The sequence below is a fragment of the Vigna umbellata genome, chromosome 1 (assembly GCF_029865625.1).
Source record: "Vigna umbellata cultivar VRB3 chromosome 1, Vumbellata_1.0, whole genome shotgun sequence".
Lineage (NCBI taxonomy): Eukaryota > Viridiplantae > Streptophyta > Magnoliopsida > Fabales > Fabaceae > Vigna > Vigna umbellata.
This window is the reverse complement of record NC_142165.1, coordinates 47,199,596-47,211,784: the sequence shown is the minus strand read 5'-3', so window position 1 is coordinate 47,211,784 and position 12,189 is coordinate 47,199,596. Positions and strand designations below refer to the sequence as shown.

General features: G+C 31.8%; 1 protein-coding gene and 1 long non-coding RNA gene across 2 annotated transcripts; both read left to right on the top strand.

The window, feature by feature from the left end:
- Positions 1 to 5,161: 5,161 nt before the first annotated feature.
- Positions 5,162 to 9,304, top strand: LOC148205529 (uncharacterized). The gene is made up of 8 exons (XR_015783288.1): positions 5,162 to 5,490; positions 5,703 to 5,966; positions 6,075 to 6,147; positions 6,536 to 6,616; positions 6,715 to 6,774; positions 7,316 to 7,388; positions 7,502 to 8,169; positions 8,515 to 9,304. It is a non-coding gene; the product is annotated as an uncharacterized LOC148205529 (long non-coding RNA).
- A 245-nt stretch (positions 9,305 to 9,549) lies between these two features.
- Positions 9,550 to 11,819, top strand: LOC148205528 (uncharacterized). The gene is made up of 4 exons (XM_088103432.1): positions 9,550 to 9,748; positions 9,922 to 10,450; positions 11,026 to 11,260; positions 11,338 to 11,819. The coding sequence occupies exons 2-4, from the start codon at positions 10,445 to 10,447 to the stop codon at positions 11,553 to 11,555; spliced, it is 459 nt and encodes a 152-aa protein (XP_087959558.1). The 5' UTR covers positions 9,550 to 9,748; positions 9,922 to 10,444; the 3' UTR covers positions 11,556 to 11,819.
- The last annotated feature ends 370 nt before the right edge of the window (positions 11,820 to 12,189 follow it).

Here is a 12,189-nt window from a genome sequence, read left to right as displayed (position 1 = left end):
ATTTTGTTTTTGCTTAAAAAATTATTTAAGTTTTTTATTTTCAAAATTAGTTAATCACTCGTGTTAAGAGTAATCTAGCCCGAAAATTAAAATGAAGAAAAAAAATTATTTGGTTGTTTGGTATCTGGAAGAAGAAAGTAGGTGACGGAAGTTGAATACAAAGAACCAATAGCAGGCAGTGGCAGGGTGGTTAAGATAATTGGACAAAATATTGATATTAGGGATCAATCATATTATGTGTCAAAGTCATGATTACATCATCTCACTCTCTTTTTGTGTCTTTCACATTCTGTACTGAATATTGGATATTGTTGAAAATTTTTAAGTTTAAGTTAAATATTATATAAAAATATGAAAGTTTCACGCTTTATAATATGAAAGATTTATAAATTTATTATTTTAATGTTGTGAATAAAAAGTTATGTTAACTTTTGAGCCATAAATATACTATTTTAATGTTTTGAATAAAAATTGATGCCAATTTCTAGTGTCAATTGTGTGTAAGTTTCCTCAATATTAAATTTTTCTTGGAAAGACTCGTAAAATGATATATATGGTTTAAGAAAAAATGGTGCCATTTTATATAAAAATTGCTAAATTGGATATATTTTTACCAACTTGCAACAGGTCGTGCTTAAAAATAAGTATTCAAAATAAAGAAGTTGTGTTATAATGCATAACTTTTTTTTTCTTTTTTACTTTTGTTTGAGTTTCTTTTTTCTATAATCTTATATTTCAGTTGATAACTTTCTACTTTCTTTTCTTTTACTTTACAGAAGTATAATTAGGTTTGTCGATTTCTATTTTTTTCAAGTTTTCTTACTCGAAAAGTCATCTTTTTGTTTGGGGTTTTGTTCTCGAATTGACACGAAGATGTGAAGGTAAATAGCTTATTCATATTTTTTAATTTAAATGTATATTCTTTATCGGTTATAAAGAATGTTGGTAATATTTTAAAGTGTAATATAGTTTAATTATGATATGCATTAATTTTTCTGGAATTACACTATAATAATTTAATTTGATTAGAGATTACATTGAATATAGGTAACTGTATTAATACGAGTAATTTTTTTTTTTGTTGTGTAGTCTATTATTATTTATGTAAATTGTATAAAGAATAAAGTGTTTTATTTAAAGTTATGTCTTAATTCATAAACATGTTAAGATATACGAAAGTTTATTGTCTAACGAATTTATACATCAATATTATTTTCTATGCAAAAACACAATAGCATCTAACATTTTACAAAAGACTATAAAACTAACAAATCTTTTTTGATTTTTTTTTTATAAATAGAAGACTGCATAAAAAAGAGAAGACAAGAAACAATTACACATAGTCTTATGCTGCCAAAATCATCTTTTTTTGATAATGCATCGTCTAACTTTAAGAATATTTATTTATAACAAGTCATTCATTTCATGTTGGCACACTCGCTTTTTATAAGACTTTTACGGATCATCGGTTCTAACAGTACACCTTGATCATGTTTTTGTGAGTTATAGGTGCACATAGAGTTCCTTTAATGAGTGAAGTCGTTCGTATAAAACAACTGGGTTCTCTGTAAGGTAAGTGAAGCTAACTACTTATTTTTTATGTTGCTAATGATTTAATATATTGTGATGCATGATTGGTTTGATTTGAAATAGATAAATTTAGTATGTGAAGTGCTTATGCGAATTCTATTGAATGAATGTTGTTTGATATTGAAAGGATCCACATTGATTGCATGTTGAATGCATTGATTTTAGGTTGCTTGAATTAATGAAACCGATATCATAATGAGTGGTAGGTGATGTTGATTTGTAATGTGATAGAATGATAGAGTTATAGTTGGTTTCGTTTTAAAAAAATGGGGGTTTAGATAGGTAAAATTCTAGAGGAGTTGTTTTGGGGAGAAATTGGATGTTTATGGTTTGTTCTCGAACCATTTAAAACTTATGTAGTCATTTAGTTTATCGAAATATGGTTTGTGGTGCGTTTAATCTATTGTCATATATTTACATACGCAAAAAGCTATGAAATTAGTTTAAAAGAGAATCTTGATAGGTGAAATTCTAAAAGGATTTAACGTAGAAGTAAGCTTGGTGTTTGTAGCCTGTCATTAGGTATTTTAAGACTTGTCTAGCCACATTGTGCACCAAAATATGAATAGTAACTTGTAAAATCTTATATCTTGAGTTTTGAAGTGTAATTTTGATTTGGTGCATCTTAATTTTGACCAAATAAGTAAAATGATATTCAATTTTGGATATAAACATGTTCTTAAATCATTTATAGTGTCAAGGATACCATTTTGGTCATTTAGATGGGTCTTAGGGTGCAACCAAATCAGAAAATCAATTTTTTGTCAAAAGCTAACATAAATAATCAATTATCTGACCTGATAATCGATTATTTTAGTCAAACTTTTATCTTTTCTTAAAAACTCTATTGAATAATTGATTATCAAGTGAGATAATTGATTATCCTAAAAAAATTATTGAGCGCTTTGTTTCTAAGTTCTTATATGTTTTCTTTGCTTCAAATTCTTTATTTGGGTGAGTTAGTTTATAAATCTATTATACTTAATTGATTTGAATAAATAGATATTTATGATTTGTGAACCTGTTTATGTGTATGTTTATGGTTGATGAATATGATGATATGATATCAATGATTGTCATGATTTTATAGACCTCGTGGTGAGACTTCATGTTGGTATTTCAATGGTTATGGGGTAGCTCCTAGGGTGGAGTTTAGTAATGTGATGTATTGATGTAGGGACTTAGTCTTGGAAGTTATCCTAACACTCCAATAATCATTTCATCACAAGTAGAGAAGGGTTTATGTGGTGAGGAGTAGTACATGGTTCTAGTATGTGGTCTGGTGTTCTTTAGCCATAGGTGATAGATAGACTAACATTGTGTGATAGCTTGAGGTAGGCCAACTGTTCCATCACTACTAGTGCAACAACTTGTCATAGTCTAACATTAATACACATATCCAGATGGTCAAGTATGATGTTATAAATCTTATTGTGTAATTATTATGTATGTTTTAAACTAAATTGTATAAATGTTCTTTTGGTACGTTAGCTTACTCTTCCTTCTTTATGTTTGTTTGTTTGTTTGTTTTGTTTGTTCTCTGTTGCAATGATCACCTTAGTAGTGTGAGCTTAGGAGATGTATCTGGTGAACAAGTGTTGGGAGGAGATGGAGTCAAGGCATAAAGTAGGATGTAGTGTTTTAGTTTAATCAGTGTTTGTTTGGAATACCTATTACACTTTTGATTCAGTGTAATATCTCATAGTTGTGTAGGATCTTGTATCCCTTTTTTTTATTGTAACTTATGTATGGATATATGCAATAACAACTTATAGGTTTTCTTTAAGTTGTCTGTTTTGTAATATTGAAAGTCTGACAAATTCTATGGTAATTGAATGCTATAAAGTTGGGATGTTGTAAAGGCTTGTCCGCTCAAAATAAAGACACATTAGAGAAGCTTGAAAGAATAATCTTTGCAAGGTTTTTAAGTTCAGTTGTAAGGTCTAAATATTTAGTATGAATCATAGTATTAAGATTTTTAAAATCTATTTTCTATATTGTTTTGATCATATCTCTTTAATGCCTTGTTCATTTGAGTGGATTTGAGGGAGAGTAATTGAGGGGATTTAAGAGGTTTTAAAAATAATTTTTTTTGTTGATTATTTGAGTGAATTTGGAGGTAAATGAGATTGGATTTGGAAGTAAATTTTTTTAATCTGTCATGTCAATCAAATCCTACACTAATTCTCACAAACTTTACTTCCAAATTCATTCTCACTTACCTCCAAATTGACTCAAATAAACAACAAAAAAATTTATTTTCAAATCCTCTCAAATCCCCTCAATTACTCTCCCTCAAATCCACTCAAGTGAACAAGGCCTAAGAGAGTTTTAATCTATACTTGTACTTGTTTTAAAGTGGAGTGATTTAAAACATTTGGTTTGTTTAACTCAGGGGAGTTAAATAGCTTTCGTCAATTGGGCAGATTGTAGACCAGAAATTGTGAAATTCGTTATAACTTGTTAAAGGTCAAAATTGGCAAAAGGTAGTGAAGAACTCCAACAAATTAAAGGTCAGAATTGGCAAAAGGTACTGAATAGGGATGGCAACGGGTCGGACACGGGTAGTGCCTACCCGCAACCCGACCCGTCGGATAAAATTGTACCCGCTACTCGACCCGCTACCCGTCGGGTACCCGTTTAAAAAATATCCGTGGGTATTTTAAAACCCACGGGTATCCGCATACCCGCAAAAAATAAAAAAGAAATATTTAATACATATTTAAAATAAAATTTAAATAAAATTAAAAAAATATATATAATATAATATAAATTAAATATAAATTAAAATTTAATTTTAATTAAATTTAACCTAATAAAATATAATTTTATTTTATTTTTAATTAATTTAATTAAAAAATATATAAATTATTTCTTTTAATTTTTCGCGGACGGGTATCCGCAGAGCGGGTAGTATACTATCCGTACCCGACCCGTTTAGAAACATGTATTAAATATCTGCTATCCTTTACTCGCGGGTAGTAGATATTTGTGGATAGTTACTACCCGCCGCAAATTTTACCCGCGAATACCCGTGCTCGCGGGTAAAATTGTCATCTAGTAGTGAAGGACTTTGAGGATCATCTCTTGCCATTTAAAATAGTTAAGTTCTTAATGGAGCCTTAGGTTCTTGTTAGACTTTGAAGTTCTATTATGAGGTTAATAACAGTAAAAATTAAGCACAAGAAGATATTGGACGCACTTGCTTGTGTTTGATCCAGATGAGTAAAGCTGTAATGGCACCAGTGGAAAATAAAGTTTCCATTATGACAAATAAAACTCATAATAATGATATTTTCATGATAAAACTCAAAGATATTATAACATACTTTAAAAAAACCTGTTATAACAAAAGTAGTGGTGACATTTTCGTTAATATGTATTACGACAGATAAAATCTACAAATAAAGTTAGATAAAATCCATCTATCATTGGATGGACGGATAAAATTGATATTATGATAAAATATATATTATGACACATTTTAAAAGATCTATCGTAATAAAACTCTAATGATATAAAACTCTATAATTATATGATTGTTGGTTCCTTAAGTATCATAGGTGTAAATTCCTAATTTTAGTTTTCAGTTCATATCCTATCCGAAGCACCTCTCCCTTCTTTGTTTTCACGTACACTCCTACGAACTATTGTCCCCATGCCGTGGTCGCCATTGCATCCTCACATCCTCAGCACCGTTGCATCGTCGTCTCCCACACGACGAAAATCCCACGTTTCTGAAAATACCAGGATTCGAGTTTCGTAAGTGGGAAAACGGCAATCTTTACCCAACAAAGCAACCCACTTTGTTTCTGTCCTGCTCAATCCCATTTCGGACAACGACGCTTCAAACCCTCCTCCAAGCACCCTCCACCCACTCCAACACCAACCCCTCCTTCCGTCAGTTTTCTCTCTTTCTTCACCCTTGTTGTCTTCATTTGTTGTCTTCATGTCCCGTCTCTCAGCATTATTTCTGTATTTACCTTATTAAGTTTTAATCTTATCCTTAGGATGTCCTCTCATTTTGATTTGTTTTTTCTCACTTTTTTTTTAAGTAAGTTTCTTCGTGTTTGCTTCAAAGTAAAGTTTAGGTGTGCATTTTATTTCGTCAGGGAGAAGTAGGTGGATCAGAGAATGATGAAGAGGTTAACCGTGGTTTAGCTGATGGGCCTGATACTTCATCTTTCACTGAGTTTCTCTATTCTTTACTGTCTTCTTCTGACCCATGAGATAATGCAAACTCGCACGCGCAGAGTGATGATAGCAAAGGTGCTGCACCTAATCACAACCTTTTACCAGACTCGTTGATGAAGGAAAATGTTGGGAGGAAAAGTTTGTTTTCCAAAAGCAAGCAATCACTTGGCAGAGCCATTCGTGTATTCTTTTCTGAAGTTCTTAATCTTGCTATAGATAAATGTATTACTGTTATTATTGTTATTATTTGGAGTACTGTCATTGTTGTAACTTCTATACATTGTTTGCAGCACTTGGAGGCATGATATATCAGTTTCCACTCTTTACCGGAGAAGCATGATTTGGCCTGGATTGAGTTTGCTGGTACAGCTTAGTTATTCATCAGCTGTGTTACTTTTAAGCATGCATTTATCTGTCTCTAATCTACATTAGAAAATTAGTAAAGGTCAAATGCTAAATGGTGCTTGAATATTATGTAAATAGTTTATATGCTGTAGCTAACAATAGCATGCAGTAGCTTAAGGGGTCCAAATGTTGTCCCACATTACAATATTAATGGTTAAACAATTTTATGTTGGCAAATTATACTGCCACATCCTAGTAATTATCTTGCTATATGGTGGATTGTGGCCTTCTTATAGTCTGTACCGAGTTGAAATTGTTATATGCATTATTCTGTTCTTTAATAATTTAGGAGAGCTACTTTTTTCCTAACAAGGATTAGTTCTTATTGTCATAAATTCCATTCTAGACTGTTGGAGATAAAACATGAGCAGTATTTGGCAGCATTGTTGAAGCACCTCTCAGATCATCTAGCAAGAAAAAATACCAGGTCATACCAAAAGTCATTTTATTTTATTGGTTATTTGATAGATTGACTTCTATTGTGCCACTTGTTGTTTTATTGATTTGACAAAAGATTTTGTACAGGGAACAAACAATACATTTGTTTTCACAAATATCTCTGGTCATCCTGTCATCGCCCAACAGGTATCTACATTATATCCATTATTACCAGAGCCAATTCCCCTTGAGGGATGCTTGATTTTCTTTTCTTTTATGCCATAATTTTGTCTGCTACATTAACTGATTAACTTGTCAATGAGATTTTATTTTACACATGATACTTTCATAGATATAAACAAAGTAGAGAAATACTAAAACTGTGTTTCTCAAACAGTATGAGTACTTTATTTATATTGAGAAAAAGTAGTCAATACAATAATAGAGGAGATTTGATATTTTTTAATGATAAAGATATGATATGGGAATAAATTAAAACATCCTAATATATAATATTCTTGGTTATCTAGGATCAACGTCTATAATTATAACGGATGTCATGACATTGAATAACTCTACATATACTCTAGGGATAATTGTAAATTTAAAGATTTAAATTAAATGTAATTGACGTGGGGATGCCATATCATTTTTATTTAGAAAAGTAAGTCGTTTATCTGACGAACCATCTCTTTAGGAATTTTCTTTTCTAATGGAAAAACTGAGCTCATATTTTTCACATTAGTAGAAGTGGGAATGCTAACAGACTCGGATCATTAAAAAGCCTGCCAACCAAATCTGCTTCAGTTTACTCTCTCCAGGTACATTCACTAATTACACACTCTTTGTTTCACTTATCCATGGTTTTCCTTGATTCAACTTTATAAAAAACAGATTAAATACTTATTTAATTGTTCATTACAATTCTTGTTAGACTTTGATGCTCTGTTATCGGGATAATATCATAGTAAAAATTGAGCACGAGAAGAGATTGGAAGCACTTGCTTGTGTTTGATCCAGGATGGGTAAAGCTATTATGGGCTGCAAGGTGGGGATTGACTTGATCATCAGGCTTGAACCAATTGGGACCTCAAGGACAAGGTGAATATTTAGGAGAAGGAAGGAGTAGTTAGGTTACAATAGGTTAGTCATTAACCGTTTTTAGCTATATCTTATGATAGTGAGTTAGTTATGTAGATAGTTTGAAGAAGGCATGTTGCCTATAAAAAAGAAAAAGGGGGATCTTATCTTTTGTGAAAGGTTTGTAATCAGAGACTAGGGAATGAGGAGAGGTAAGGATCTCTTGAATACCTTGAGCACCAATTTAATTAATCTCTTGCTCTGTTATCAGAGGGGTTGTAATAGAGAATGCATAAGAGAAAAGAGAGTTTCAAATTATCATTTCACTGCTTGATTATTATCCGACTGACGCTTGTGTGTCCAATGTTAAGCTAATTTCGTTAAACATTCAATACTATATTGAAATAATTTCCAGCTGTTGGTACGGAGAAGATCGGCTGGCTTCGTCCTATATCATATGAATACCCATCATATCTTACTGAGACTTGCTTGGGGATTATGGCTATGACATTGCGGGGATAGGTAAGGATCATGTGGCGCTGCATAAATACTTCAAGTATGTTATATTTAATATTTTAATGGAAGCCGTTATGCATGTGTTGCTGCTGCTTGTCATGTATGGTAATTTTTCATATTATGATAAAAAGTTTGAATTTTTTATTTACTTATATAGAAAATAAAAAGTATTAATTATTATGGTATTCTTTGGACAATAATTTCCTGTTTCTTTTAAATAGTTTATCGATAATCTGAAGTGCCTGTTTTCAAAATTAACAGAAAAACATTATATAAAACAGAATTGTTTATTAATGATGTTATATTGTGTGAAGCTTTATATATGATAATTTTTCCTCTTTTATCAATAAGTTTTGGGATATTGCATGCTTGGTGGGCTATGCTTGGTGGGCTATGCTTGCATCTATGAGCTCTGATTCCAGAGAAATATTAGACCTATTGGGAGCCTTTAACTTTGTGGAACCTATCGTGTTGTTTATTCAAAGCTCAAGGTTAGAATGTCCTGTTTCTTGGATCATATTTGTTGGGTTTTATCATTTAGAAGTTTGTCCTATTGATTGATTGGAAATGCCTATACAATTTGTTCTCTCTCAAACATTAGGGTAGATGTTATAACCCCTTTGTTAGATTAGGGTATTCTTTAACTCTTTCAATTTTCCCTTAATGTAGTTATAAAAAATCTATTGTAATTTTGGGTTATAAAAACCCTTTCTTTCAATAATAAAAGTAATCAGAATGATTCAGAAACTTTGTATTGAGAAGCGTGTAGTGCTACCTGAGTCCAATAACAATAGCCGTGAGTTGTGTGTCAATGCACTACTGTGAGGAAAGGAACCATTTCCTCACACTTATAATAAATGATAGAATATTGATAGAATAGTAACACTGTAACAGCAAAAGAGTTGAAGGTCGTTTCTTCTTTAGCTGTGCTGCATTTGCGTCATCAATAATCATAGAGAACCTTTAGATATTCTTGCATCAGTTCTTGGATGCGCACAACTTCAATTTCCATCTTTCTTCGTGGGACGGATTACATGGAATGGAGGACCAAAGTTTTTGACGGGATTGATGTTGGGGCCTTCGATGATCCAGTGGTTGAGTTGTCAAGTTGGAATTAGAAAAGTCCATCAGGTTGATTATTTTTACAAATTTTTAATATTTTTATTTATTGTTATCTTTTTTCGTATAAAAAAATTTAACTTTCAATTTTAAGTGTTTAATCATGCAAATAACTTATTTATTAGGTAATATAAAAATTTATCTTCTTTAATTCTTTTTTATTTTTTAGTTTTTGTTTCATTTAAAAAACTTGTTTTACTAAAATAGGCTTTATTATCATTTATTATATAATAAATTAATGTATTATCATTAATTTCTTTNGGTACTAATGGTATTAATGAAAACGTTGGAGATATTAATGAAGACGCTGGAGATGGTGTTCAACCAGTACTGAATCCTGTGATGTCTGAATCTGTTGAGGAAGTTTCTGATTTCCCTCTAGAGCATTGTATGAGGATAGTGCCTCATGATCAGAATACTGGAGCCTTCTTCATTGCTGTTCTGCAAAAAGTTTCTCCTTTGCCAGGTAGTATTCTTATTATGATTTATGATTACATTTGTTTGACTCTGTCTCCTACTCTTTTATAAGTTTACGTTTCTAATAATTCCAAGTTTTACCTTTCTTCCTTGTCTATATTCATTGTCACAGACCTTTCTTTGCTTGCCATAACAGGTTCTTAACTGTTTATTTTCTTTCAGTAATTCCAGAAAAACCAAAAGTAAAAATTCATGAGCAATATGTAGATCCAGCAAGCCAGAGTCTTAATGATGCGCAAGTACAACAGATAACTTCACTGGAAAATGCACATGAAGACGACTTCAAAGCAGTTTCAGAGGAAAATGCAGATGACAACGAACCCAATACCCAAGATATGGAAGATGATCCTGTTGCATGTGAAGAACAAAAAACTAAGGAAAATCTAGAGCCTGATAATGTGCAAAACACGATGAAGAGGGTTCCAGGAAAGAGAAAGCTACAAATTCAAGGAAAATGGAGGGGTGTTGACCCTGTTGTCTTTTTCAAAGATGAAATAATAATCAATAGTATAAGGGATTTTATGGAATTGACGAGCGTTTTCCATTCAATGGTCACCTTGTTACAAGAAATAGTGATACAAATCATGTGAAAAGAATTTATTATATCTCGAAGTCAGTCAAGGATGTTCTTGAGTTGAACTTCAAAGTAGGGCAGCAACTTAAGATAACCTCAATTGGCCTGAAGATGTTTGTAAGTATATTTTGTTCTGAATTGAAAGATATTGTTTTTGTTCGTACTTTCACTTTATGTGATTGATTTATTTATCTTCCATGCTACTAATTGTATGAATGATTGATGTTGATGTAAATATTTTTTATTAGAAGCTATCCAAAAGTATAGGTAAGTGGATAATCGTTGGGGCATAGGAGATCAATCTAGTCCTGGGAGACAGATTTAGTCAGAATTTGATTAGTAAAAGTAAATTGTATTTTATTTTACTTTTGATGTTAAAAGAGGGAAATGAGATTTCAGTACCTAGGCTTTTCTAGTTTTGTTTTGTTGAGTCGGTTTCTAAGTTCATGTGATGTTGATTTATTGATCTGAATTATAGTCATCTGCTTATTTAATTTTCACATATGCTAAAAATATATTTCGATATAATAAGTACATAATGCATGTAGAACTGTTTTACAAACTTAATTTCTTCTTGTGGATCATTCTAGAATGTCCCAAGCGGACTGTATTGGCACGATCTAGACCATTTTGTGATAAAAATGGTCAGTCCCATTGATTAATTCTTATGACCCAGTGATTTCATGTTACAGGAAAGACAAACAGCACGAGAAGGTAGCTCTGCACCATGTGCTTTCCGGATATCATCTGAAGGATTGCCCCTTATTCTCCCATACATAACCAAACAGATTCTGCATGCATCTCCCGCAGACTTCAAGCATCTTCTGATGAACAAAGAAGTAAAATTTGAAGATTTTACTGATGCCAAGTTTGGTGAAAAGGCAGCAAACCTATTGCCTGGCTGCTGTGTGGTAATTCTGAGTTTAGGTATGTATCACCACGCCATAGAGAAGTTTCATTCCCATTGGCATCGACATATTTGTTTATATGGCCTTTTTGTGCAGGAAACACAGCTGCTGTAGAGTCTCTTCAAGTGGATGAGTCAACGATAGCCATTGGATGCTGGAAAGGAAGAGCGAGGTTGTCTGTGATGGTTACTGCAATGGACTGCCAAGAACTACTTGAAAGGCTTTTAATACGTTTTGACAATGTAAATGGTTCCTCTGGGCATGTCCACAAATCCTCTAATGATGAGGAAGAAATACGACCTGTGCAAGATTAAAGCAGTAAAATGATGACAATGATGGTGTGAAAGCTGCTGGGTTAACAGATATTCTTCACTCTGTTGTAACCAATATTTATGTTATTTATCACTTACAGAAATGGTGATTTGTTCTTCACCTATGAAACGTTAGTGAAAATTTATTGTTTTTTAATTTAAGCACGTCATTATTTCAAAGATAGATAGACGTCGGCCCATATTTGTATCAATAGAATTATTCTATAGTTTTGGTTTCATAAATTGTTTCTTCGAACTTTTTGGCTATACGGTTTAGAGCCTTGGGCTGTTAAACTTTTGAAATGTTATTCCCTGCGCGATCATGTAACTGGTCAATTTTAGACGAACTCATGCAATTTATACCTTACGGGTAAAATTCAAAATTATTTAATAATTTTTCCGTAAATATTTATAGAAGAAAAGTAAAATGTTTTTCTATAAGCTATAACTTATGTACTTTGTAAAAGTTCTTTTATGTTGAGTTCTCCAAAAATTGAATTGTAATTTATATAAAGTTATTAATTTTAATTATGAAGTTTATTTCATTTATAGTTTTGGAGAACATGTCGAAAATGCATGCACCATATTAATTTATATATTGTTTTCCTGGTAAGTTTTTAAAATGCATTTTTAGAAT